The sequence below is a fragment of the Physella acuta genome, unplaced genomic scaffold, assembly GCF_028476545.2.
Source record: "Physella acuta isolate Inbredline_101_S28 unplaced genomic scaffold, ASM2847654v3 ptg001722l, whole genome shotgun sequence".
NCBI lineage: Eukaryota > Metazoa > Mollusca > Gastropoda > Physidae > Physella > Physella acuta.
The window spans coordinates 17,837-44,944 of NW_026733234.1; the positions used below are offsets into that span (position 1 = coordinate 17,837).

Genomic DNA, 27,108 nt, shown 5'->3' on the forward strand with positions numbered 1-27,108 from the left:
TCTTTAAACCTCTTGCCCTTTGGATGACTTTTTTTAATATAACAGATCACGCCGTGATAATGTGTTGAATGCCTTTCATTGACACTCGTACTTCAATTAAATGAAATGTTTCTCATCAAAGTTAATTGTTTGATGTGCAGCATAGCATGCTATTTAAAATGACTTGCATTTTTATTACATGATAATATTTCCTCTAAGTTCTGAAGGTAATTTACATAGGTAAATTAATATCTATCCTTGGGCAAAAATTTAAAGTAACATACTTTTTTTTTCCTAATGGGATTTGAAAAATAATGTGAAATTTAGTGAGATGGTTAGGGTTCACTGCTTGTCTAGATATTTGCTTGTGTGTATCTGTGGGAGGGCGTATCAAGATGGAAACATCACTGTCAGTAGTTGAGTGTGTAGCTTTGTTGTGCTTTGCATTAGTCAATAACACCAACACTAACCCCTCTCTCTAACAATGAATGGTTTTATTTAAAAAAATTTTTTTGCATCATCTATTTTCTTCTCAATTTCAGTGGAACGAATACAGTTTTTTATACTTATATTTTATTTGCTTTCACACATATTTAAAAATACAGTAGCTTAGCAAATAACAAGACATATTCAGCTAACTTTTCTTTGACTATCCCACCCATGTATTTAGTGAAGGATTGTTTAATGACTTGACCCAGGCACCTGGAGAGTCTTGTAGCTCCTGTCTTGGTTACCTCCCCTACTTGTATAAACAATGATGCACATGTATGGTTTATTTCTTGTTTTACTTGAAATGTTTTTTGTTTTGACTAGCATTGGCCTGGATGATCAACTACTAATCTTTTACTATTCAATTTTTTAAAATCTGTTTTTCATTACATAACAATTGTTTTAATAATTTAACTTCAAGTAAGTCCTTAGTTATGAATGATTATGTAATCTTTAAACCTGTTACGGGCTAATTTAGAAAAAATAAGTGATTATTTTTCTTCTGCATACAATTTATTTTATTTTTGGAAACTTTTTGAAAACATATTTAATACCACCAATTTATTTTTTTTAATTTTGTAATTACATTTTTATTAAAAATTAAAATAAATTCAAATTAAATATTACACTTGTGTCAGAAAATACATATTCAAAATTACGGACACACTCACTCCTTTTTCCAGGTTGACTTTTTACAAAAGGCTGAAGCAGCCTCAGTGAAGAGGATAGAAGAGCTGGAGGCTATAGAGAAGGATCTGAGGGACCAACTGGAGATGAAGCTGGATTCTAAGAATGTCTGCCAGAGGGAGGTGCACAAAATTCAGGAACTCAAGCACCAGATCACGTTTCTTGAGACAGACAACAAGGCTATGTCGGCTCGTATAGCGGAGCTGGAGGAGAATGAGGAGACGTTGAGGGAAAACTGGAGACGGGTAGCTGATGAGGACTTTAATAGGACGCAGTCGTTAGAAGAAAAGGTGGGAGTTACTTTAAACTTGGTACATAGAGGAGAGAAATTTTTTAAACAATACATTTAAATATTTGAGGTAAAATAGGCAGTCCAGTTTCATTTAATTGGGATTTGACAGGCTTTTTGATCTAAGATTTTCTCCCATTATATTTTTAAATATAACCTTTACAACAATTTTATTTTAAATGTTTAAAGTCTTTCACATCTTTGCTTTAAGTATATCTAGCATCATTGTTTTCATTTTTAAAAAATAAAACACGAATGTTTTAAGGTAAAAAGCTATTATATTAAACATATTTCTTTTCATTGTTAATTTGTTTTTAACAAAATCAAGTATGTTTTTATGGTAAGAATCAATCAGCACTTTTGTTTTAATGTCTCAACAAAATTGTTTGTTTTTCAGGTCAAAATGTTAGAAGGTGTGAACCGAGACCTTAAAGCCAAGCTGATGGACGCCCAGGAATATTTTGTCATCAACACAGTCCGGCCAACAGAAAACTCTTTGGCCGCCGAGCTGGCCATGTCGCAGTCCAGACTTCGGGCCTCAGTGGACTCTGTGGACGGCTTTAAAGGAGATGGGGAGGAGCCTAAGCCAGACCCAGAGAAGAAAACTTTGGTGGAGAAGTTGAGGAAGCTGGAGAGGAAGCTGAGTGATGTCTCTGAGAAGAAGAACACAGAGATTGAGACGCTACAGGAGAGGATTGTTAGTCTTAGGGTAAGGTTCTAGAAGGTTCTAGGTTCTCAGCATTAGGGTGAGATTAAGGTTCTAAGTTGTCAGTCTTAGGGTAAGGTTAAGGGTCAAGGTTCTCAGCCTTAGATTAAGGTTCTAGAAGGTTCTAAGTTGTCAGCCATATGGGAAAGCTCTGGAAGATTCTGTTTTTAGCTTTGGGGAAGGCTGTAGAAGGTGAAGTTTTTCAGCCTTAGTGTATGGCTCTAGTAAATCTTAAGGTTTTGCTAAAAGATACAACACCTAAAGTTGGACCCACTTACAGCTCCCTGGATTATCAGAACTTTGTTTAGCATTGATGTACATCTTTTTGTCTATTATTGTTTTTTTTTTTTAATTACTGGTATGTTGTTTGTTTGTGTTGATTTACTCTAGAAATTGTTTTACAAATAGTGTTTCACTATTAATACAATTGTTTGTTTTGGTATGTGACAGGAAAATGAGTTAAAGTTGAGTGAAACAATATCAGAGATGGAGATGACAGAAAGAGAGCTCAGAGCTAAGCTGGCTCTGTATGAGAGTTCAGAGGTCACAGTGGAAAAGATGCTCAAGTACCAGAGCAAGATAGAAGAGCTGCGAACATCTCAGGTGAAGACCTTTGGCCTTCAGATTTTATGTTCTAATTCTTCAACTCTGTGCTAGAGATGTAACTACTTCTTTTTCTATTGAGGAAAATTTTCTAATCAAAATTTATTAGTGAAATTTTTAAAAAGCTTACATTTGAATTTTTAATCTGGTAGTATTGTATTTGAAATGTATAAATAAATCGTAAAGAAAACCTTGGATTTGTTTGCCAGAAATAGAGCAATGTATTTCTATTATGGCATGAAATTTTTTGTCAGTTACATCTCTGTAAAGCACATATATTTTAATAAATCCTGCGATATACAATTTGAAAATCTAAATCAGTAAATGCTGTATGTTGAATTACAAATATTAATAAATGCTTCTATAAAATTATTAAGTTAGGTATCAAGTCGATCTGTATAGTATTTAATGACTGCTAGCTTCTAACATTCTATAGATGATATACAGAATACAATGTCTGTTCATTGTAGTTATTTAATTGTTACTTGTACGATCTCCAGGAATCCCTTCTGTTTTGTGTATTTAATTGTTACTTGTACAATCTCCAGGAATCCCTGCTGTTTTGTGTATTTAATTGTTACTTGTACAATCACCAGGAATCCCTGCTGTTTTATGTATTTAATTGTTACTTGTACACTCTCCACTGTTTTATGTATTTAATTGTTACTTGTACACTCTCCACTGTTTTATGTATTTAATTGTTACTTGTACACTCTCCACTGTTTTATGTATTTAATTGTTACTTGTACACTCTCCACTGTTTTATGTATTTAATTGTTACTTGTACACTCTCCACTGTTTTATGTATTTAATTGTTACTTGTACACTCTCCACTGTTTTATGTATTTAATTGTTACTTGTACACTCTCCACTGTTTTGTGTATTTAATTGTTACTTGTACAATCTCCAGGAATCCCTACTGTTTTGTGTATTTAATTGTTACTTGTACACTCTCCACTGCTTTGTGTATTTAATTGTTACTTGTACAATCTCCAGGAATCCCTGCTGGACCAGCTAGAGAGTATGGAGAACCAGGAAATGACCCTGCAGGAAAAAATGCAGGAAATGGAGAGAACTTTACGCGGGAAGATTGTAACCCTTGAGGTAATGTATTTTTTAACCCTTGATGTTAATGTATCTTTAAACCCTTGAGGTAATGTATCTTTAAACCCTTGAAGTATATGCTTTTAACTCTTCAAGAATTGTGTAGTTTATGTTTATTATGTAGAAGTATGTTTTTTTAAATTTTTTAACTAGATACCATGCTGAGGTAACTCTTGATTTCATAAATAATTTTTTGAGTTCATGTTACTGAATAAACTTCAGATAATAAACTCTCATACACTTGCAGTAATATACATTCTCATTATTCTATTATTTATCTGTATAAAATTCTTCATAATGCTTTGAACTTCATTTCTCTTATGCTTATAGCTTTTAACATTTGTATAATTCCTTAGGTTGAAATGAAAGGCTTCAAACAAAAAGAGTTGAAACATGCAGCAAGGATCAGAGAGCTGGAAAAGTCTGAGAAAGAGCTGTCTGAGAAGATGGCCCAGCAGGCGGAGAAGGAGAATGGCCTGTATGTCAAGATCTCCTCACTCATGGACCAGCTGAAGACGGCCAAAGAAAAGGCTGAGCACCTGCAGGTACAGCTGGCTGATAAGGAAGACAAAGTCCGCAAGGCCCAGCTACTGGATGTCAAGCGTGTCGAGGCTGAGATGGAGTATGGGAAAAAGGTCTCGGACATGAGCACGAAACTAAGACACAAGGAGGAGGAGATGAGGGTTAAGGATGCGGCTCACAAGGAAGAAGTGGCCAATCTACAAAGTGAAATCTCAACTTTACAAGCGGAGTTGTCCATCAAAGAATCTGAGAAGAACCAGCGAATCTCAATTTTACAGCGAATGTTTGCACAAAAGGAAAATGATTTGCAGTCTAAGATTGCAATTCTGGAAGAAAATAATAAGGAGCTGACTGCAGAAAAGTTGGAATCTGAGACAGAAATAAGAAAACTCAAAGAAAATAACAGCGAGTTGTTGCATAAAGATACAGGGTATGAAAAAGAAATGGATATTTTAAGAGAAGAGGTCACATTCATACAAGCAGCTGAAAAAGAGCACGAGAATAAGGTTGTCATGTTGGAAGAGAACATCAGGAAGGAGAGACACAGGGCTGATGAGGCTGAGAAGAAAGTTGTCCTGCTGGAGAAAGAGGTGTCCCGCGAGAAGGACAATGTCCTGGCTATTGAGAGCAAACTGATTGCACTGAAAGGTGATATAGCAGAGAAGATGAGAAACATTGAGTCCAGCTTCATTGAGAAGGAGAGCGAGTACGAGAAGGAGATCCAGAGTCTGCAACAGGAGCTGGACTTGAAAGCTGGGAGAGTCACGGAGCTGGAGAAGGAGCAGGTGGCTGCGGTCAAACGTGTGAAAGAGCTGGAAGCTGAGTGCGCTGAACTCAAATCAAAGGCAGCATCTAGTGAATCTGGGGTCAAAGTTCAAATGTTGGACCTGGAGAAACAGTTGAAGGAAAAAAATAAAATAATTGATGTGATGAAAGAATCAAATGATAGGAAAGAAAAGGAACTCAAAAGCCAGTTGGATTCAATAAAAGCTGAAAGTCATTCTAAAGAGCAGGAAATGAATAAGAAAATCACATTCTTGAATACACAGCTACTGCAAGAAGTGGCAACAAGAGAGTCATTGGAGAACAGCAAAACCCAGTCTGAGAGCAAGGAGGTTAGTCAGCTAAAGAATGAGGTTAGTGACTTAAAGAAGGAGGTGAGTGAGCTAAGGAAAGAGGTGGGTAAGCACAAGCAAGAACTAGTTCAAAAGTTGAAGGAGCTTGAAGAGAAGAACAGAGAGTTGAGTGAGCAGAGGCTGGAGCTGAGCAACATGAAGCTCACCCACAAGACCCTACTGGCTGATTTCCAAGACACTAAAGACAAACTCCTTGACACTGAGAGAAAATTCCAGAAAATTATTTCTGAAAGGGACCAAGAATTGCAGAGGGCACAAGCGGAAATCAGCAAGCTGAGCACTGAGAATTCCCAGAAAGAGAACCTACTTAAAAACATTGCTCAAGAAAAAGATAAAATTATTGATGAAAATCGTAGGGAACTAGACAACTTGAGAGAAGAGAGAAAGCAGAAGGAATCCTTAGCTACGGAGCATATTCAGAAAAGTGAATCTTTGTTGTTACAGAGTCAGCAGAGCCATGAGATGAAAGAGACAGAGCTGAAACGTATCACAAGAGAATTGGAGGAGAAGACAACACTGCTTCAAGAATGCTGCAGAGAAAAAGATTCTTTAGGGATAAAAGTAGAAGAGTTGCAGGCACAAGTTAAAAACTTGGAGGGAAAATTATCAGAAACATCACAAACAGCTGAAAAGAAATCATTAGAAGCTAAAAAATATGAAGAGAATTTGGAGAAATTACTCAAGGAACAAGCAAACAGCAAGTCAGAACTTAAAGAAATGGAAAAGAATGTAAAAGAAAACCAAACAGAAGTTGAAAAGAAAGCTATAGAGCTGTCCAACTCACAGCAGCTGATTTCAGCCAAACAGCTGGAGCTCGCACAGGCCAGAAGTGAACTACAGAAATGTCTTGAAGAAATAGAACAAATCAAAAACTTGAATCTAAAAGAAAAAGAACAATTCCAACAGCAGGACCAGACTTATAAAAAAATGACAGCAGACTATGAAGAACTGAGTCTGTTGTGTGAGGAGAAGGACCAGGACCAGAAACACCTGAAGGTCAAGGTTGCCGATGTGGAGCTCAAGCTGGTGGAGGCTGAGAACAGGTACCGTGAGTTGGAGGCCAGGTGCGCCAGCCTGGAGATGCAGCTGGAGGAGAGGTTCGCCCAGCACCAGGAGGCACAGAAGGTCATCCAGATGAAGGAGGAGATGTGCCACAAGCTGGAGCACCAGCTGGAGGAGAGGTTCGCCCAGCACCAGGAGGCACAGAAGGTCATCCAGATGAAGGAGGAGATGTGCCACAAGCTGGAGCACCAGCTGGAGGAGAGGTTCGCCCAGCACCAGGAGGCACAGAAGGTCATCCAGATGAAGGAGGAGATGTGCCACAAGCTGGAGCACCAGCTGGAGGAGAGGTTCGCCCAGCACCAGGAGGCACAGAAGGTCATCCAGATGAAGGAGGAGATGTGCCACAAGCTGGAGCGCCAGCTGGAGGAGAGGTTCGCCCAGCACCAGGAGGCACAGAAGGTCATCCAGATGAAGGAGGAGATGTGCCACAAGCTGGAGCGCCAGCTGGAGGAGAGGTTCGCCCAGCACCAGGAGGCACAGAAGGTCATCCAGATGAAGGAGGAGATGTGCCACAAGCTGGAGCACCAGCTGGAGGAGAGGTTCGCCCAGCACCAGGAGGCACAGAAGGTCATCCAGATGAAGGAGGAGATGTGCCACAAGCTGGAGCACCAGCTGGAGGAGAGGTTCGCCCAGCACCAGGAGGCACAGAAGGTCATCCAGATGAAGGAGGAGATGTGCCACAAGCTGGAGCGCCAGCTGGAGAGGATTGAAACCGATTACGAAGCAGCCACCACACAGGTGCAAGAAGCTGAGAAGTTCATCATCAACAGGGACAAGGACTTCAAGCAGTTGCAGTCACGTCTGGAGATGGTAACCAAAGAAAATGATGAAATCAAAACCAAGCTGAGAGAGAAGGAAGCTGAGTGTCAGAAAGTGAAAGAAGAGTTTTTTTCTCTGGAACAAGAGCACGATCAAATCAAGGTAGAGTCCCTGCATCTGCAGCATGCGTACACGGAATCACAGAAAGGTCACCAGGTCAACTCCAGCGAGGTGAAGCACCTCAAGGATCAGCTGGTTGCTCTACAGTCTGAGTGTAAGGAGAGGAAAGCCAAGCTTGAGGCCACTGAGGATCAGCTGCTTCAGGTCACTTCTAGCTGCAAGAAGCTGGAAGCTGAGCTGAAGGTACAGACTGATCACGCTGTAGCTTTACAAGAAGATGTGAGAGATTTAGAGAAGAAATGGAAGGAGACAGAAACATTGCTCAAGTCAAGTCAGCAGAGCTTGAAGTCTTGTGAGAGTCAAGTTGCTAAGAAAGATGAAGAAATAAAAAAATTGAAATTTAACATTAATGGGAAGGATGTGCTGATCACTGAATCAAAATCAGAGTTAGCCAAATCTGAAGAAAGTCTCAAGTTTTCTGAAGAAAAGTGTCAAAAACTGAATGAAAAGCTGATCCGAGCTGAGGAGAAACTTGCAGAGAACAGCCAGCTGATTCCAGAACTTACCAGCAGGATCTCCACTGTTGAAGCTGCTCTCAAGGAGAAAGAGTCATTCTGCAGAGACTCCCAAAGTGGCTTGAGCTCTTTAGAGCAGCAATACATGGAGGCAAAGGCTGAATGTGAGAGACTCAGGTCTGAAGTAATCCACTTGCAGAAGCAGGTTGATACAACGCGGATCACTTGTGTTGAAGCTGAATCAAATTTAAAAGAAGTTAAATTCAATTTAAAGAACTCTGAAATTTCTTTGTTAGAATCCCAGAAACATGTTGTTGAATTAGAAAACACAAATAAACATTTAGTTTCTCAATTGGAGCATTTATCAAAAACAGCAGCTGACTGTGATAAAAAAGTTGAGCATTTGAAAGAATCTGAAGAGAAATATCTCAAGGCCATCTCAGAGCTTGGTGACCTCCGCACTCAGGTATCTCACGAGGTGCAGAAGTGTTCCCACCTGGAGACCCAGCTCACCCTGGTGAGGCAGGATGCAGAAAGCAAGTCCACAGCTCTTGTTCACTTAGAGTCTTCCAATGCTGAACTTGTGTCTGCTGTACAAGGACTGGAACAGGCCAACGCTGGTCTAAGGTCAAGGCTGCAGGAAATGGAATCTAATCATCAGAGTAATGAATCTCATTTTAACCAGCTGGAGGAGACCAATCAAAACCTGGCTGGTAAGTTGTACAAATTGCGAGAAACTTTCAACGACTGCACAAATAGATTAGCTGCGGCGGAAGAAAATAATTCCAAATTAAAACGTGAAAGGGATGAAGCTGTGAGCAGAGCTGGGGACCTCAGGGAACAAGTCAGACAACTCGAGGCTAGGAAGAAAGAACTGGAAGAAAAAGTGGAACTCTTCAAAGCTGAAAACATGAAAACTCAAGAGTTAGAAAAATCCTACTCTCAGGCTGAAGATAGCAGAAGTCAACTTGAAGAAAAAATAATTCAACTGGCTCAAGAAGTTTGTGACCTAAAACAGGAAAAAGTTGTTTTAGAGGATAAGTTACGTGAGACAGAGAATAAAAACATAGCACTGTCAAAGGAGGTGTCTAGTTTAGAGGGACATCATGAGGAAACTCTGTCCAAGATGGAGCAAATGAAACGTGACATTGAAGCTTTCAGGGCTAAAGATAGAACTAATGAAGATAAGCTGAAAATGCTAGAAAAGAATTTGAAAGAACTGAAAGATAAAAAGTTGAGTGAGAGAGTGGTTGAGCTTGAATCAAAAGAGAAACAGTTGCTTGAGCAGATAGCTGACATAGAGAACACCGTCATAGTCCCACTAGAGGCTGAGAACCAGGAGCTGAAGGATGAGCTGAGTGTGGTGAAGCAGGAGAGGGATGACGCCATCTCTAGAGCCAGCAGGTGGGGAGAGGATGAAGTGGACATGGAGAGTCTGCACAAAAGTCTGGAAGATTCTCTCATCCACAGAGATGAGCTGGAGAAAAAGCTGAACATTTTGAATGAGGATGTGGCCAAGCTTGAATCAGAGAAAGAGAGTTTGATGAAGCAGGTGTCTGATTTTGAGAGCAGTGTCAGCGAGTACAAGGACAAGATCGAGCTGCTGGAGGATGAGGTGGAGAGGCTGCATCACTTTGAGAAACAGAGCTCAGTTGTGGAAGAGGCTGAGACACGCCTCATGGACAGGGTGCTGGACTTGGAGGAGAGGGAACAGATGCTTCTTGCAGAGTTGGACAAGTATAAACACAGGAAAGTTAGTTCTGTTGCTGTACAGACAGAGGAACTTAGTCATGAAGATCTTGCTGATAGATTGAAATACCTAGAGCAGAAGAATGAAGTACTGCAAGATGCTGAAGGGAAGTACATGGATAAAATTATGGAACTTGAAGAGACACAGTACAGGCTACAGGCAGAAGTTCAGAGTTTAAAAAGTGGTGGAGGCAGTGAACAACCAATCCTGTCTGTATCAGCAAGTGCCACGTCAACTACTGCTGTGCTGGACAAGGCTGCAGACATGAGATGTGTCTCCACAGACACTGTTGGTTTACTCTCAGCCTCCGTGCAAACATTCGCCACAGATGATCTGTCACTCCACTGTACAGATCTAGAATCTCAGAACCAGAAGCTGCTTGTAGAACTTGAGGAGAAGTCTCAGAAGGTTCAGTACCTGGAGAACAAGATCGAGCTGCTGCATGAGTCAGAGGCCAGGCTGATGGACAAGCTGGAAGAATCTGTTGGAGCTGGCGTCAGCGAGGATGTCAGTGAGTTGAAGGGGAAGATCACAAACCTGACGGAGGAGAACGAATTCCTGGCTGAAAATGTGGAGAAGTATAAGCAGCTTTATAAAGAGGAGAAAGAGAAGATGAACGAGCTGCAGGACAGGCTGTTAGAGGAATCTTCGTTGTACCAAGAACTTCAGGAAAAAGATATGGAGCTTGAGTCTGTGCAAAAAGTGCTGGAGGAGCTTGAGGATAAAGTCTCAGAGTTACAAGCACGTTCAAGGGAGCTTAACAGTCAGCTGGACGCAGCCAGACAAGATAACACTGAGCTGAGGATGAAGCTGGAGCAGATCTCCACAAACAAACAAGCTTCCAAAGAGGAAGAGCTGCAGCAGCTGAAGAAAGAAATGACTCAGCAGTTTGAGATGAGAGAACAGGAACTGTGCAGGGAAATCCAAAACTTGAAGCAGCATGAAGAAGAGTTGCAGATCAGACATGATCAACAGATCCAGAGATTGAGAGAGGCGGCAGAGAGTGTCAGTGAGAGAGAACAAGGACTGATCAGAGAGCTGGAGGCTTTAAAGCTCCAGCTGGGGGATCAGGAGAAGGAGATGATCCAGCTACAACAAAGGGAGGTTATTCTACTCAAGAAAGTCGACAGCATGGAGAAGCAGGATCTGAACAATAAGTTATCGTCCCTTGAAGATTCAGTGCAGTCTGACTCGGGCTTGTCTGCTGATGATCAGAAATTCAGGTGAGTTTGTGTGTGTGTTTGTTTGTGGCTTTTGGGTAGTAAACTAGTATAGAAGTCATGTCACTAGTGCTTCAGTCAAGTATGAGTGAGTCAGCAGTTATTGAGAGGGTAGCTGTATGGAAGATCATTAAAGACTGGTTAGCTCTTTAAAATGTTATCAGGCTTCGATAAGGCTTTGATAAGGAGTTGGTCTCTATTTCCTCAGTATTTACATTTTGATTATGAGGTTCCCGTTGAATCACTCAACACTGTCAGTGCTGTAGTTAAACTTTTAAAACTTTCGGCATTGAGCTTTAATATTTGATTTGATTTATTACTGAATGTTCAAACAGCAGATAACTTTGTTACAGTATTGTCGGCGTGTTTGACCAACTTCTCTAGCACTTCTACAGCTACACTCCAAGGCCTGTTACTTGCACAACCGTTCTTTGGTTGCTTCTCATTTTTGTTACAATTTGTTAATACAAAAATATTGTCATTCAATAATCATATATAAACAATGCTGACTCCACTATTTCACAATCGCATCTCAGTAGCTAGTGACCGCCTAAACAACTGGTCTATCTTAGAATAACAAAGATTTGTGTCTGGACTTAACTATGGTGTGTACTTTGAATCACATGCGACTAGCGGAGAATTGTATTTCTTTAAAAAAAATGCATCCATTAGGCCTAAATAAAAGGATTATCTGTATCAGAAGCACATCCAAATGTTGTGTGCTGTGATGCGAGTACAACACATCACTCATGCGTGACATTTCTCTAAATGACCGATCGTTTAAGAAGGCTTCAAACCTCAGCCTGCATCCCCCTCCCCCCAACTACACGCCAACCATTGCGATTTTTCTTATGATTAAAAGAGCAATTGCTTTCTAAAATATTGATTCAACCTGGTCAAGATTAGGTACGATAACCAATTTTCATTACACTTTAAAAAATCTTTAAAAATGTTAAATCACTACTAAAATTTTAGCATAAAGAATTTTAAAAATATAGAATCTCTTAGTCTCTTTTTCTTTTTCTCTTGTTGATAGCACTAAAAAAAACAAGAATGTAATACTGTTTCCCTTCGTGCTCCCCCCCCCCCCCCCAACCCCTTGTACCAATCAGAGATAGTCGCCATTGATTGGCCAGTCCTTGTTTGTATTGATGCGCTCGTCTATAGAACTACCCACCTTGGGGTATTGATTGAACTGTCACCCCTCTCACTCAACATGTGTTCGTCCACCCGCAACACACAGACTACTAAAATATGAATGACTCCATGCTGTGTTAATGGACTAGTTCCAGTTTTTTGTTTGTGTCTATTATCTTAGTTTTCTGTTCAGGAAAAAAATCTATTTTGTTTCATCACACTATTAGTACAACAAAGTACGCCAATTATAGGTACCTTGTTTGTAGATAATTAGAGATATAAACATTGACGCATCAGTGTGCTGTGGACTGGTTAGCCAGTTGCTGTATTTTTAATGTAACGAACTAGGAAACAGTAAGCTACATTGGACATTGTGTAAGCTTTCTATTGTGTCTTAGTTATCCAGTCCGTTTTGGGCAAGTGATTCTATATTTCAGACTTGGCAGTAGACGCGGGGACAGATTAAATAACACGTTTTTGTTTTGTTTTTGGACATAATGGTTTGTGTGTTCTATGCCTATACAGTACCTAGAGGTTTTCACTTTCGCCGAATTAGGCCAGGAACTTAGTAGAGCTGAGCTGACTCAGTGAACTCCTTGCTGCCACTTGTAGCCTATGTGTAATAAACTTGTCTCTGATATGCTGATCTGTAGTGGTCCTGCTTTAGTCTGGTGCCCTGTTCTCTCGTGATCCTGTTGGTTTAGTTCACTAATCGTTCGCCTGTTGATTTAGTGCCTTAATCTATGGTGATCTTATTGATTTAGTGCACTAATCTCTTGTGATCTTATTGATTTAGTGCACTAATCTTGTGATCTTATTTAGTGCATTAATCTTGTGATCTTATTTAGTGCACTAATCTTGTGATCCCATTGATTTAGTGCACTAATCTTGTGATCCCATTGATTTAGTGCACTAATCTTGTGATCCCATTGATTTAGTGCACTAATCTTGTGATCCCATTGATTTAGTGCACTAATCTTGTGATCCCATTGATTTAGTGCACTAATCTTGTGATCCCATTGATTTAGTGCACTAATCTTGTGATCCCATTGATTTAGTGCACTAATCTTGTGATCCCATTGATTTAGTGCACTAATCTTGTGATCCCATTGATTTAGTGCACTAATCTTGTGATCCCATTGATTTAGACTGATTTAGTGCACTGATCGCCTGTGATCCCATTGATTTAGTGCACTATTCTTGTGATCCCATTGATTGAGTACACTGATCTCCTGTGATCCCATTGATTTAGTGCACTAATCTTGTGACCTCATTGACTGAGTGCACTAATCTAGTGGCCCCGTGCACCTAGCATGACTAAGTTTCCCACGGTTGTCACATGTAGTGTAGCCGTGATTGTACAAGAGTCGGCCGATCAATAAATTCTACAGAGCTCGATACTATCAGGTTACATACCTGTAGGGGGTGGGGAGGGATGGGGAGACTAGCGGCGTTTAAATAGCGCCATTGACAGAAGACATTCCTTTAAATAATACAACAGCGTGCTTCTGGTTGGTGGAATGTGGTCTATAGGCTGATTCTACAAATGTTGTGATCCAAGTGTGTAGAGGGTTACGATGAATGTGGATTACTTCGTGTTTGTTGCGTGTGCTAAACAGGCTTGTAAGCAATGTATAAACAGAGGAAATCTGGTTAAAGGCTAGTGGCCGTTAAGGTGATTGTCCGGTATACACGTTATGTACGGTGATTGTCCGGTATATGCTATGTACGGTGATTGTCCGGTATATGCTATGTACGGTGATTGTCCGGTATACACGTTATGTACGGGGGTTGTCCGGTATATGCTATGTACGGTGATTGTCCGATATACACGCTACGTACGGTGATTGTCCGATATACACGTTATGTACATTGATTGTCCGGTATACACGTTATGTACGGTGATTGTCCGATATACACGCTACGTACGGTGATTGTCCGATATACACGTTATGTACATTGATTGTCCGATATACACGCTACGTACGGGTATTGTCCGGTATACACGTTATGTACATTGATTGTCCGGTATACACGTTATGTAGGTGATTGTCCGATATACACGCTACGTACGGGTATTGTCCGATATACACGTTATGTACATTGATTGTCCGGTATACACGTTATGTACGGGGATTGTCCGATATACACGTTATGTACGGGGATTGTCCGGTATACACGTTATGTACGGTGATTGTCCGGTATACACGTTATGTACGGGGATTGTCCGGTATACACGTTATGTACATTGATTGTCCGGTATACACGTTATGTACGGGGATTGTCCGGTATACACGTTATGTACATTGATTGTCCGGTATACACGTTATGTACGGTGATTGTCCGATATACACGCTACGTACGGTGATTGTCCGATATACACGTTATGTACGGTGATTGTCCGCTATACACGTTATGTACGGTGATTGTCCGATATACACGCTACGTACGGTGATTGTCCGATATACACGTTATGTACATTGATTGTCCGATATACACGCTACGTACGGGTATTGTCCGATATACACGCTACGTACGGTGATTGTCCGATATAAATGCTACGTACGGTCATTGTCCGATATAAATGCTACGTACGGTGATTGTCCGATATATACTATTAATATAAAATCAAGTGGCTATGTTGGCCTACATCTTAAAACGGAGAATTAGAAAAAAACTTATTTCTGTTGTGGGCCGTTGAAGACATTTGAGTTTAATGTGATGCGGCCTGATTTATTAATTCATGTTATGAATAGTTCAGTTATACTAAGCCTTTATATGTACTTAAATGGACGCGTTCCTACTAGTTGTAACCTTTAACCTATGACACCCACATACAAGCTTGGAATGTTTGGGTCGTCTCCCCTTTCTCTCTGTAGACCAACTCAGCGGTATAGCCCAGCACGTCTTACCAATAACATGTTCCGCTTGATTGGATTCAGTGCAATACTTCATGAAATTTATGTTCGATTTTTTTTTACATTGAAAACATTCAATAGCCAAGTTTGATATACCGATACAGCATACAGTAGGGTAACATACTTTATGCTTTTATTTATTTCATTACACACACACACCAATACACCCGCCTGTACCTGCAGACAGTATTTAAACACCTGAATAGATAAGTGCTAGGTTAAATCACTAAACTATTCCTGTTGAATGGTATTGGAAATCGGGTGAGATATTATTTGAATGGTGCATGAACTGCAATAGTTAAGCTGGCTGTACAGTGACTGTCTCTTTATTTCCAGATATGATCAGTTTGAAAGGGACTTGAGAGAAAGAACAGCAACTCCTGCCCAAGAGATCTTCAGCTCTAGAGTTACACTGAGCCTATCCAGACCCGGGGTTCAGTCCCCTGACCCACAGCCCAGCCACACAACCACCCCTGTAGCCCCGCCCCGCAAGAGCAAATCCAGACAAGCCTCCATTGACAGCACCTCACAGGAGGAGTTGTCTCAGCTTGTGGACGAGCTACAGCACAAGGTCGCTGCACAAAAGAAGAGGATCCTTGACCTTGAGTCCGCAGCAGATGCTGACCTGTACGGGCGGGTGCAGGAACTAGAGTGTATGAACCACAACTTGGAGCGCAGGCTGCGTTATGCTGAGGGGCTGCGTCTGTCGTCAGCGGAGGAGGGCAAGTACTCATCCTTCTACCTGAGTGGGGACAACAACAACAACAACACAGAGGCCTCCGTCAAGAGGTCATCGTCCTACAACATGCTGGACAAGCCGGAGGACATTTTACAGCAGAAGATCAGAGATCTAGAGAATCTGGACAAGCACAACAAAAATCAGGTCTTGATTTGTTTACTTCAAGTCAACTCTTTATTATACCTTTCTTTTTACTTCAAGTCACTATCATTATACATTTCTTTTTACTTCAAGTCACTATCATTATACATTTCTTTTTACTTCAAGTCAACTCTCATTATACATTTCTTTTTACTTCAAGTCACTATCATTATACATTTCTTTTTACTTCAAGTCACTATCATTATACATTTCTTTTTACTTCAAGTCAACTCTCATTATACATTTCTTTTTACTTCAAGTCAACTCTCATTATACATTTCTTTTTGCTTCAAGTCAACTCTCATTATACATTTCTTTTTGCTTCAAGTCAACTCTTTATTATACCTTTCTTTTTACTTCAAGTCACTATCATTATACATTTCTTTTTACTTCAAGTCACTATCATTATACATTTCTTTTTACTTCAAGTCAACTCTCATTATACATTTCTTTTTGCTTCAAGTCAACTCTTTATTATACATTTCTTTTTACTTCAAGTCACTATCATTATACATTTCTTTTTACTTCAAGTCACTATCATTATACATTTCTTTTTACTTCAAGTCAACTCTCATTATACATTTCTTTTTACTTCAAGTCAACTCTCATTATACATTTCTTTTTGCTTCAAGTCAACTCTCATTATACATTTCTTTTTGCTTCAAGTCAACTCTTTATTATACCTTTCTTTTTACTTCAAGTCACTATCATTATACATTTCTTTTTACTTCAAGTCACTATCATTATACATTTCTTTTTACTTCAAGTCACTATCATTATACATTTCTTTTTACTTCAAGTCAACTCTCATTATACATTTCTTTTTACTTCAAGTTAACTCTCATTATACATTTCTTTTTGCTTCAAGTCAACTCTCATAATTATACATTTCTTTTTGCTTCAAGTCAACTCTTTATTATACCTTTCTTTTTACTTCAAGTCACTATCATTATACATTTCTTTTTACTTCAAGTCACTATCATTATACATTTCTTTTTACTTCAAGTCAACTCTCATTATACATTTCTTTTTACTTCAAGTCAACTCTCATTATACATTTCTTTTTGCTTCAAGTCAACTCTCATTATACATTTCTTTTTGCTTCAAGTCAACTCTTTATTATACCTTTCTTTTTACTTCAAGTCACTATCATTATACATTTCTTTTTACTTCAAGTCACTATCATTATACATTTCTTTTTACTTCAAGTCAACTCTCATTATACATTTCTTTTTGCTTCAAGTCAACTCTTTATTATACCTTTCTTTTTACTTCAAGTCACTATCATTATACATTTCTTTTTACTTCAAGTCACTATCATTATACATTTCTTTTTACTTCAAGTCAACTCTCATTATACATTTCTTTTTGCTTCAAGTCAACTCTTTATTATACCTTTCTTTTTACTTCAAGTCACTATCATTATACATTTCTTTTTACTTCAAGTCACTATCATTATACATTTCTTTTTACTTCAAGTCAACTCTCATTATACATTTCTTTTTGCTTCAAGTCAACTCTTTATTATACATTTCTTTTTACTTCAAGTCACTATCATTATACCTTTCTTTTTACTTCAAGTCAACTCTCATTATACATTTCTTTTTGCTTCAAGTCAACTCTTTATTATACCTTTCTTTTTACTTCAAGTCACTATCATTATACATTTCTTTTTACTTCAAGTCACTATCATTATACATTTCTTTTTACTTCAAGTCAACTCTCATTATACATTTCTTTTTGCTTCAAGTCAACTCTTTATTATACATTTCTTTTTACTTCAAGTCACTATCATTATACATTTCTTTTTACTTCAAGTCACTATCATTATACATTTCTTTTTACTTCAAGTCAACTCTCATTATACCTTTCTTTATACTTCAAGTCACTATCATTATACCTTTCTTTTTGCTTCAAGTCAACTCTTTATTATACCTTTCTTTTTACTTCAAGTCACTATCATTATACATTTCTTTTTACTTCAAGTCACTATCATTATACCTTTCTTTTTACTTCAAGTCACTATCATTATACATTTCTTTTTGCTTCAAGTCAACTCTTTATTATACCTTTCTTTTTACTTCAAGTCACTATCATTATACATTTCTTTTTACTTCAAGTCACTATCATTATACCTTTCTTTTTACTTCAAGTCACTATCATTATACATTTCTTTTTACTTCAAGTCACTATCATTATACCTTTCTTTTTACTTCAAGTCAACTCTCATTATACCTTTCTTTTTACTTCAAGTCACTATCATTATACCTTTCTTTTTACTTCAAGTCAACTCTCATTATACCTTTCTTTTTACTTCAAGTCACTATCATTATACCTTTCTTTTTACTTCAAGTCACTATCATTATACCTTTCTTTTTACTTCAAGTCACTATCATTATACCTTTCTTTTTACTTCAAGTCACTATCATTATACCTTTCTTTTTACTTCAAGTCACTATCATTATACCTTTCTTTTTACTTCAAGTCAACTCTCATTATACCTTTCTTTTTACTTACTAGTCAGCTAATATTAAGTCTTTTCTTTTTTACTTCATAGTCAAGTTAACTATCATTATGCCTTTGTTTTTACTTAATTGTCAACTTCAAGTTTTTTTAAAATTAATTGTTAACTAATTTTAGATTAATTTTTCAACCAATATTAGTCATTTTAAAGAAAGTTGTCAACTTTTGTTAGGCAATTTTTTTTAATAGTCCACTGTTTATTAGGTCAAATTTTTCCTTATTAGTCAACAAAATTAAACCTTTATTTATTTAGAAGGCAACAAAAAAAAAATAGTTTCTAAAAAATCAGATGCTTTCTTTCTTTTTTTTTTTTAAATTTTGGTCTTTGTTTTTAAGTACTCAGTAAATTAGGCCTTTTTTTTTAAAGAAGTTAACAAAAGCTAGATTTAAAATTTGTTTTTACTTAGCTGTCAGGAAATTCAGGACTTGTAAAATTCTATAGTTTAGCTTTAGCAAATCCGTTTATCAATATGCAATGCTGATTGATCTATTCAAGAGCTATAAAACAACTCTATTGATACATTTTACATAGCTTTTCATTTTAAAATCTTTGAACTTATTGGTTAAGTTTTTTTTTTTTTACACTTGAGTAATAATTCCATCCAATCATTTGGCAAAAGATATTGATAAATTAAAAATGGGTAGTTACCCCAGTATATTTTAAGTAAGTTGTTTGTGTGATTTCATGTAGCTGTTCTCTAGCTTCTCTAGCCCTGTAGCCTGTAACTAACATTATTTGTGTGATCTCATACAGTTGTCAGAGCTGGAACATGACAGGGAAATCCTGCATGAGATTGCCAGGAAAGACAAGTCAACCATCCACGACCTGCAGGTCAAGATCCGTGAACTCCAGCTCACAGAGCGCAGCTTAAAGGAACAGGTAAGTGCAGCATGTGACACACCCAGGTAACAGTTATATAATCTAATTGTTCTCACATAGTGAAACAATCAGGTAACAAGTACATAATCTAATTGTCTGCCACATAGTGAAACAAGCAAACATGTTCATAATCTATTGTCAGTCACATAGTAACACAATCATACAAGTTCATCATCAAATAGTCAACAGTTTGAACCAAAATGATTGTTCTCTCACAGGTCAATAGCCTAGAGAACTCCGAAGGCTCACTGTTTACAAAATGTGAAGAACTGACCTCAGTCAAGTCCCAGCTGGAGGATCGTGTCCATGAGCTGGAGATCCACGAGCGCCGGCTGCGAGAGCTGGTGAGACGTCTGAAGCTGGACGAGGAGCACTGGCTGAGCAAGTCTGGGGGGATGGAGACCGCCGTAGCGGAGCTGTCGGCCAGCGAGACCCAGCTGAGGAAGTTGCTGCAGAACATTGAGATGGAGAAGGGGGGGCTGTCTGAGAGGGCCAGGTACCTGGAGGCCAGGGTGGGAGAACTGGAGACTGTTGAGCTGACCCTGCTGCAGAAGTTGAAGAATTTTGAGATCAATGAGGTAGGTTTTATTGATGACTTTCATTAGGTGTTGTTAAAATATTGAGATCAATGAGGTAGGATTTATTGATGGCTTCTGTAGGTTTTGTTAAAATATTGAGATCAATGAGGTAGGTTTTATTGATGACTTCTGTAAGTTTTGTTCATAAATCTTTAGGATCAGGTACGATTTCTTCTATAAGTTTTTTTAGGATTTATTAATGACTTCTGTAAGTTTTGTTAAAATTTTAAGATTAATGAGGTAGGTTTCTGTAAGTTTTGTTCAATCTAATTTGAAAAAGAAAGGAAATTTAATGCATAAAATTCTATGTTCAAGATCCGAGATCTTAATTCTAAAATTAGGACTCAAATTATATTAAGAGATTTATAATTAAAATATAAATGCTTATTATAAAGTGGTTTGCTTAATATACAAATTATACCTGTAAAATAGAGAATTAATATACAACTTTAATTATAAAGTGGGTGTTAAGATATAAATCACTTATCTAAAATGAGAATTATATTATGCATTTTAAATGTCGAAAGTCTTAGGATATAATCTTGGTTTAAAAGTGATGAACCAGGAAGTTGAATGTGTTTACCTATGTGACAATGTGTCCCCAGGTGACATTGAAGAACAGGTTGGTCCAGCTGGAGAACTCAGAAGCCGCTGCACACAGTAAAGCCACAGAGCTGGACGTGGTCAATGTGGACTTGTCCCAGAGGCTACAGAAGGCTGTGGAGGAATGTGCCATGCTGAGTCAGCATGTTTCACAGTTACAGGGACAGGTGGGGGATTCATTCTTTGTTTGCTAGATACAGGTGGGGGGGGGGGGGGATTAATTCTTTGTTTGTTAGATACATGACAGGGGGGGGGGGATCTACTGTGCTGACCTGGTCAGTGCTGACTTATTTCCCTTTCCTTACATTTAGTGCTATTTTCTAACACCAACCTATTTGTTGGAAGAGTGAGTTATGTAAACCTATTTCTCGGTTCAACTTGACATTATAATCCTATTAGACAAGATGCAGGGTTGCCTAACAAACAATGTTATTCTTGCAGTATAACATAAGTAAAGTAGTTCCCTCCCTTGTTATTTAAGACATGCCATACATCATAGTTTAAATAATCATTTGTCTTCTGATCAGCAATCAGTGAGGTCAAATAAGTTCTGTTCCTTTTTTTAATCTGTGTTACATTTTTCTGTATTATTTATCATCTAATAAATATCCAATAAAAGTAAATAAAATCCACTATATCTTACATTTGCCCCCTCACACCAGATTCAAGATTTAGACAGACGTCTGCTATCTTCAAAAGATTCAGAGCTTGCATACAAGCACCACGTTGAAAGTCTACAGAAGAATGAAAGTTTGTTGCAGAAGAAAGTACGCGAGTACGAGTTGCGAGAGATAGACAGTCAGGCTAGCGTGAGAGAACTAGAACAGAACAATCGTATCCTCAATGATAAATTAGGAGCTCTTCAGCGCTCTGAGAATAAATTAAAGTTTCGAGTCCAGGAGTTGGAAGGATTAACTGGCCAGGTAATAATGTGATATTTTGGTGAAGGGTTAACTGGCCAGGTAATTTTGACATTTTGGTGAAGGGTTTGGGAAGATTATTGCTTCACAATTTCCTATAAATAGATGTTTTATTTTAGCATACATTTCCTGTGCCTTGGATGACTTGTGATGCCTAATATTGTCCCTAATATTGTCCTTAATGTTGTCCTTAATGTTGTCCCTAATGTTGTCCCTAATGTCCTTAATGTTGTCCCTAATGTTGTCCCTAATGTTGTCCATTAACCCTCCAGGTGCCAGGAGAGTTAAGCCCGGAACAGAAGAAAAAAGTTCCACAGAAACTTGAAGATTGCCAAAAGTTTGTGATTGCTCTACAGAAACAGGTGGAGAATCTTCAGCTACAGTTACGGGAGGCCGTGACACCCATACAGCTTGCTTCACAGGTAAACACAATTTGTAGCACCCACACAGGTAAACACAATTTGTAGCACCCACACAGGTAAACACAATTTGTAGCACCCACACAGGTAAACACAATTTGTAGCACCCACACAGGTAAACACAATTTGTAGCACCCACACAGGTAAACACAATTTGTAGCACCCACACAGGTAAACACAATTTGTAGCACCCACACAGGTAAACACAATTTGTAGCACCCACACAGGTAAACACAATTTATAGCACCCACACAGGTAAACACAATTTGTAGCACCCACACAGGTAAACACAATTTGTAGCACCCACACAGGTAAACACAATTTGTAGCACCCACACAGGTAAACACAATTTGTAGCACCCACACAGGTAAACACAATTTGTAGCACCCACACAGGTAAACACAATTTATAGCACCCACACAGGTAAACACAATTTGTAGCACCCACACAGGTAAACACAATTTGTAGCACTCACACAGTTAAACACAATTTATAGCACCCACACAGGTAAACACAATTTGTAGCACTCACACAGTTAAACACAATTTATAGCACCCACACAGTTAAACACAATTTATAGCACCCACACATTGTAGGTAAACACAATTTATAGCACCCACACAGTTAAACACAATTTATAGCACCCACACATTGTAGGTAAACACAATTTGTAGCACCCACACATTGTAGGTAAACACAATTTGTAGCACCCACACATTGTAGGTAAACACAATTTGTAGCACCCACACAGGTAAACACAATTTGTAGCACCCACACAGGTAAACACAATTAGTAGCACCCACACAGGACAGGTAAACACAATTAGTAGCACCCACACAGGACAGGTAAACACAATTTGTAGCACCCACACAGGACAGGTAAACACAATTTGTAGCACCCACACAGGTAAACACAATGTGTAGCACCCACACAGGACAGGTAAACCTTAGGTAACACCCTCACAATGTAGGTAAACACAGCCATTTTAACACCCACATAGCATAGGTAACAGTATATAATTCCCCCATAAAGTTACCATTTTGACCTGGTGGTAAATAGTGTAGATGAAGTAGAGGTTCCCTGTATCTGTTTCCTCAGCATATGATGAGATAGAGTGGCCAGTGATTCGCCCAGCTGCCTTTACTTGTCCTAACATCAGTCAGGTACCCATCAGAGCTGAGTGTTTCCCTTCTGACTCTAGCCCATGATCTGAGCTTGAGACGTTTGGGTTAGAGGTCATGCTCTTTATTGCCCAGCCACGCTGTCAAATAATTCACTCTAGCATAATTTAACACATCATTGTGGAACTTGCCTACAGAATTGTTATGTTTAAAATTTTATTTACCTCCAGACAAAAGAGAGTGGTAGAGTTTCTCTCCCTGTAGATGAATACAATGAGCTACAGACCAAGTCTGTGTTGCTGGAAGAATCCACGTATCAGGTTGAAGAGTTGGAGCAGCTACATCAGCAGCTTAGTGACACCATACTACAGCTGAGGCAAGGCAAGGTGGGTTCACACTTCATCTTTTTTTTTTTACCCGTTATCTTTGTGTAATCTGTTTTTTAAACCAGTCATGGGGGTCTAATATTTCAAGGGAAGTTGTACTGATATTGCATAGATGTTGGGGGGGGGGGGGGGGGGGGAAGAACAGGAAGCTACATATACTATAATAACAGGAAGCTACATATACTATAATAAATGGGGGGGTGACACACTTCCTGTAATGTTGTGGATGGGGTGACTAATGAAATATGAGTGACTTTTATTTTAGTTTATCCGCTCTTGTTCATTTATATATATTTCACTTAATGATGCTGTTGTCTTGTTGTGCAGGATGCTAGTGGCCATGAGGTAGAGGTTGAAGTCTTAAAGAGGAGATTAAACTCTTATAAGACTTTAATTAATAAACTGAAGTCTAGTCTGTCCAAGGGGCAGGCGACCTCTTTGTTGGATCCTGAACAAGGTAGGTTATTGTTCTTTGTTTATTAAAGGTAGATAATTCATTTTATTTTTATTCCCTAACATCAGTAATTACCTGTTTTTATTTTTTAAATCAAGATAAATTATTTTAATGAATTAAAATTATAATTAATTAAAATGTATTTTTTAAATAATAAACACTGTTGAAGAAATTTTACTAGTATTGTTAAAAAGATGAACAAAAACAAATGCCTTTTTAATGAAAGAAAATTAATGTATAAACTGTGCTGCAAATGATGTGAGAAATACAATTCATCTATTGCCATAGATACCGGGATAAAATACTTGAGTGATTAGAATTGTTAATCTAATGTATTCAGACTTGTAAGATAAGCTGGTAATGAAATCAATCAATTACTCATGTCTCAGCACTAGGGTAGGGTATATTGATCTCAGTGGGCAACAGATGGTGTGTACATGTAGCGGGACTACGCTGGTTGTTGTAGGGATCTAGTGCTCACACTCATGTGTTTACAACATTCATGTGTTTACAACACTGATGTGTTTACAACATTCATGTGTTTACAACACTCATGTGTTTACAACATTCATGTGTTTACAACACTGATGTGTTTACAACATTCATGTGTTTACAACATTCATGTGTTTACAACATTGATGTGTTTACAACATTGATGTGTTTACAACATTGATGTGTTTACAACATTGATCTTGTGTTTACAACACTCATGTGTTTACAACATTCATGTGTTTACAACATTCATGTGTTTACAACATTGATGTGTTTACAACATTCATGTGTTTACAACACTGATGTGTTTACAACATTCATGTGTTTACAACATTCATGTGTTTACAACATTGATGTGTTTACAACACTGATGTGTTTACAACATTGATGTGTTTACAACATTGATGTGTTTACAACATTGATGTGTTTACAACATTGATGTGTTTACAACATTGATGTGTTTACAACATTGATCTTGTGTTTACAACACTCATGTGTTTACAACATTCATGTGTTTACAACACTGATGTGTTTACAACACTCATGTGTTTACAACACTCATGTGTTTACAACACTGATCTTATGTTTACTGTGATGTTTTCTGATGCTGTACTCACACTGATCTTGTGTTTACTCCTGATGTGTTTATATTGAAGTTGTATTTACACTGATCTTGTGTTTACTCCTGATGTGTTTATATTGAAGTTGTATTTACACTGATCTTGTGTTTACTCCTGATGTGTTTATATTGAAGTTGTATTTACACTGATCTTGTGTTTACTCCTGATGTGTTTATATTGAAGTTGTATTTACACTGATCTTGTGTTTACTCCTGATGTGTTTATATTGAAGTTGTATTTACACTGATCTTGTGTTTACTCCTGATGTGTTTATATTGAAGTTGTATTTACACTGATCTTGTGTTTACTCCTGATGTGTTTATATTGAAGTTGTATTTACACTGATGTTGTATTTACACTGATGTTGTATTTACACTGATCTTGTGTTTACACTGATGTGTGTTTAAACGGATCCTGTGAAAACTAAACATTGTAGTCAGCACACTGTTGTTATATTGACATTGAAACTTGCACCTTTGTGGATGTGTAACATCTGCAGTGTGTACATTGATGATGTAGTGTTGTTGTCTAACTGATCCTAGAATGTTTACCAACGAATGCTGGAGAGTGACTTTTGGTAAATGACACACATCTTGTTTTTGTTGGGATATTTAAACATTTTTTTGTTGGCTGTATATAGTGTCAGTTGTTAAAAGACAACCAGGGTTTCATTTGTCATGTCGAGTGATGTCCCTTTAATCAACTCTCTAATGTGTACAATGTTTATGTGTACAATGTTCAGTTTACTAGTGTATGTAGCCCTATTTTAATGGGACCACAAGGCTGACAGAACTAATGATTTATGATAAAAGGATTATTTATTAATTGAAGCCAATATGATGGTTTATGAAAAAAATTGTGTTGTATTGACCTACAGATTCAACTTAATGATGGTCTATGATAACGAATAGTCTGCTTTGTTGCCTCACAGGTCAATGATAATAACATAGTGTACTTTGTTCCCCCACAGATTCAGGTCCGCTGGGTTCTACCCTTCCAGCCCATCCAACCCATGGACTGGAATCAGAGAGAGTCCTTCAGGCAGTTCGCAGCAATCAAAATGGAAAGGCTGACACCTCTAAAGTGGGAGGTGCCCAGCTAATTGGTCCTCAAACACAGGAGATTTCCATAGTTCAGGTTAGATAACTGATAGGAAATAAATGGGAAATAACTTCACATTTTAACATGTTCTTGTTTTAATTATAAAATTACAGAACTTACTGGTCTACACCTCAAGCTATTGTATTTCTTTAACGCAAAAAAAGCTTAAATTATTTTTTAACTAATTCTTTTAAAACTTAAACAAATGTTTTTGTTTGTTAAGCATAATTACCCTAAGCAAATGTACCTTCCTGTCTTTATTTAAACTATATTTCCGAATAAAGAATGTATCATTGATTAATTACACTTGAATTATTTCTCATCTCCAGTCAACAGACAAGTCCAGCTTGTCTTCACCCCCAGCTAACTCGCTGGGAGACGTGATCAAAAAATTTGAACAGCCCTTAAGCAGGGAGGAATCTCATTGGAAAGCTATAGAGGCCAGAAAACCCAAAGAAGTGGCAGGTTTACGGGGAGAAACCAAAGCCACGGTGGGGGCCGCGGCCAAGCCAGTCGCGACCCCCGGCAGCAAACGCAGCTCAACTCCTGAAGTGGGAGAGGTGACGATCGCCCTCCACCTTCAGTCTGAGAGTGAGCTGAGCAGCCACCACAGAACTACGCAGAATGACACGGACTCTTGCGACAGCCCTGTCCCGCCACCTCGACGTGGGCGCGTGTTCAGGGCCGGCAAGAACAGCGGCAGCGAGAGCCAGTCGGCCGAGTCCGACGACCTCGCCAAACCCGCTACAGCTGCGAACAACAAACATTATTTCGGTAATGAAAAATCTCTGCCTACCTCGGCCAACACCTCACAGCGAACTCGACGAGCACCCTTGACCCGTTTCGGAGATGATTCCTTCTACCTGCCCAGCTCAGCACAGGAAGGTGTGGACAGCTTAGACGACGGAGAGGCCCCGCCCCTACCCAGTACAGAACCACCAGGGGTCGTCAAGGCCAGGTCGTCTCAAGTCTTGACCCAACCTTTGAAGCTGGACATGGAGGATTCAGTGGAGAGTTCCACAAGTGGATTGAGTATCCGAGAACGGATAGCCATGATAGAGAAACAACTTCAAGTAAGTGGTAGCTAAAGGAAGATGTAATATTGGGAAATCTTTTAGTGTTAAGAAAAAACTAG

At 38.5% G+C, this 27,108-nt stretch overlaps 1 protein-coding gene across 12 annotated transcripts in view; it reads left to right on the forward strand.

Moving 5' to 3' along the window:
- The window catches only part of LOC131930123 (protein lava lamp), a 59,002-nt gene that overhangs the window by 16,822 nt on the left and 15,072 nt on the right, over positions 1-27,108 (forward strand). For all 12 annotated transcript variants that reach the window (XM_059286498.1, XM_059286501.1, XM_059286499.1 and 9 more), the window contains 15 exons: positions 1,152-1,445; positions 1,842-2,153; positions 2,601-2,753; positions 3,750-3,857; positions 4,214-10,944; positions 15,333-15,879; positions 19,154-19,279; positions 19,498-19,857; positions 20,463-20,627; positions 21,123-21,383; positions 21,653-21,802; positions 23,151-23,306; positions 23,634-23,763; positions 25,843-26,009; positions 26,303-27,046. In XM_059286498.1, coding sequence (XP_059142481.1) covers positions 1,152-1,445; positions 1,842-2,153; positions 2,601-2,753; positions 3,750-3,857; positions 4,214-10,944; positions 15,333-15,879; positions 19,154-19,279; positions 19,498-19,857; positions 20,463-20,627; positions 21,123-21,383; positions 21,653-21,802; positions 23,151-23,306; positions 23,634-23,763; positions 25,843-26,009; positions 26,303-27,046 — 10,404 coding nt within the window. The remainder of the gene's footprint in view (positions 1-1,151; positions 1,446-1,841; positions 2,154-2,600; positions 2,754-3,749; positions 3,858-4,213; positions 10,945-15,332; positions 15,880-19,153; positions 19,280-19,497; positions 19,858-20,462; positions 20,628-21,122; positions 21,384-21,652; positions 21,803-23,150; positions 23,307-23,633; positions 23,764-25,842; positions 26,010-26,302; positions 27,047-27,108) is intronic.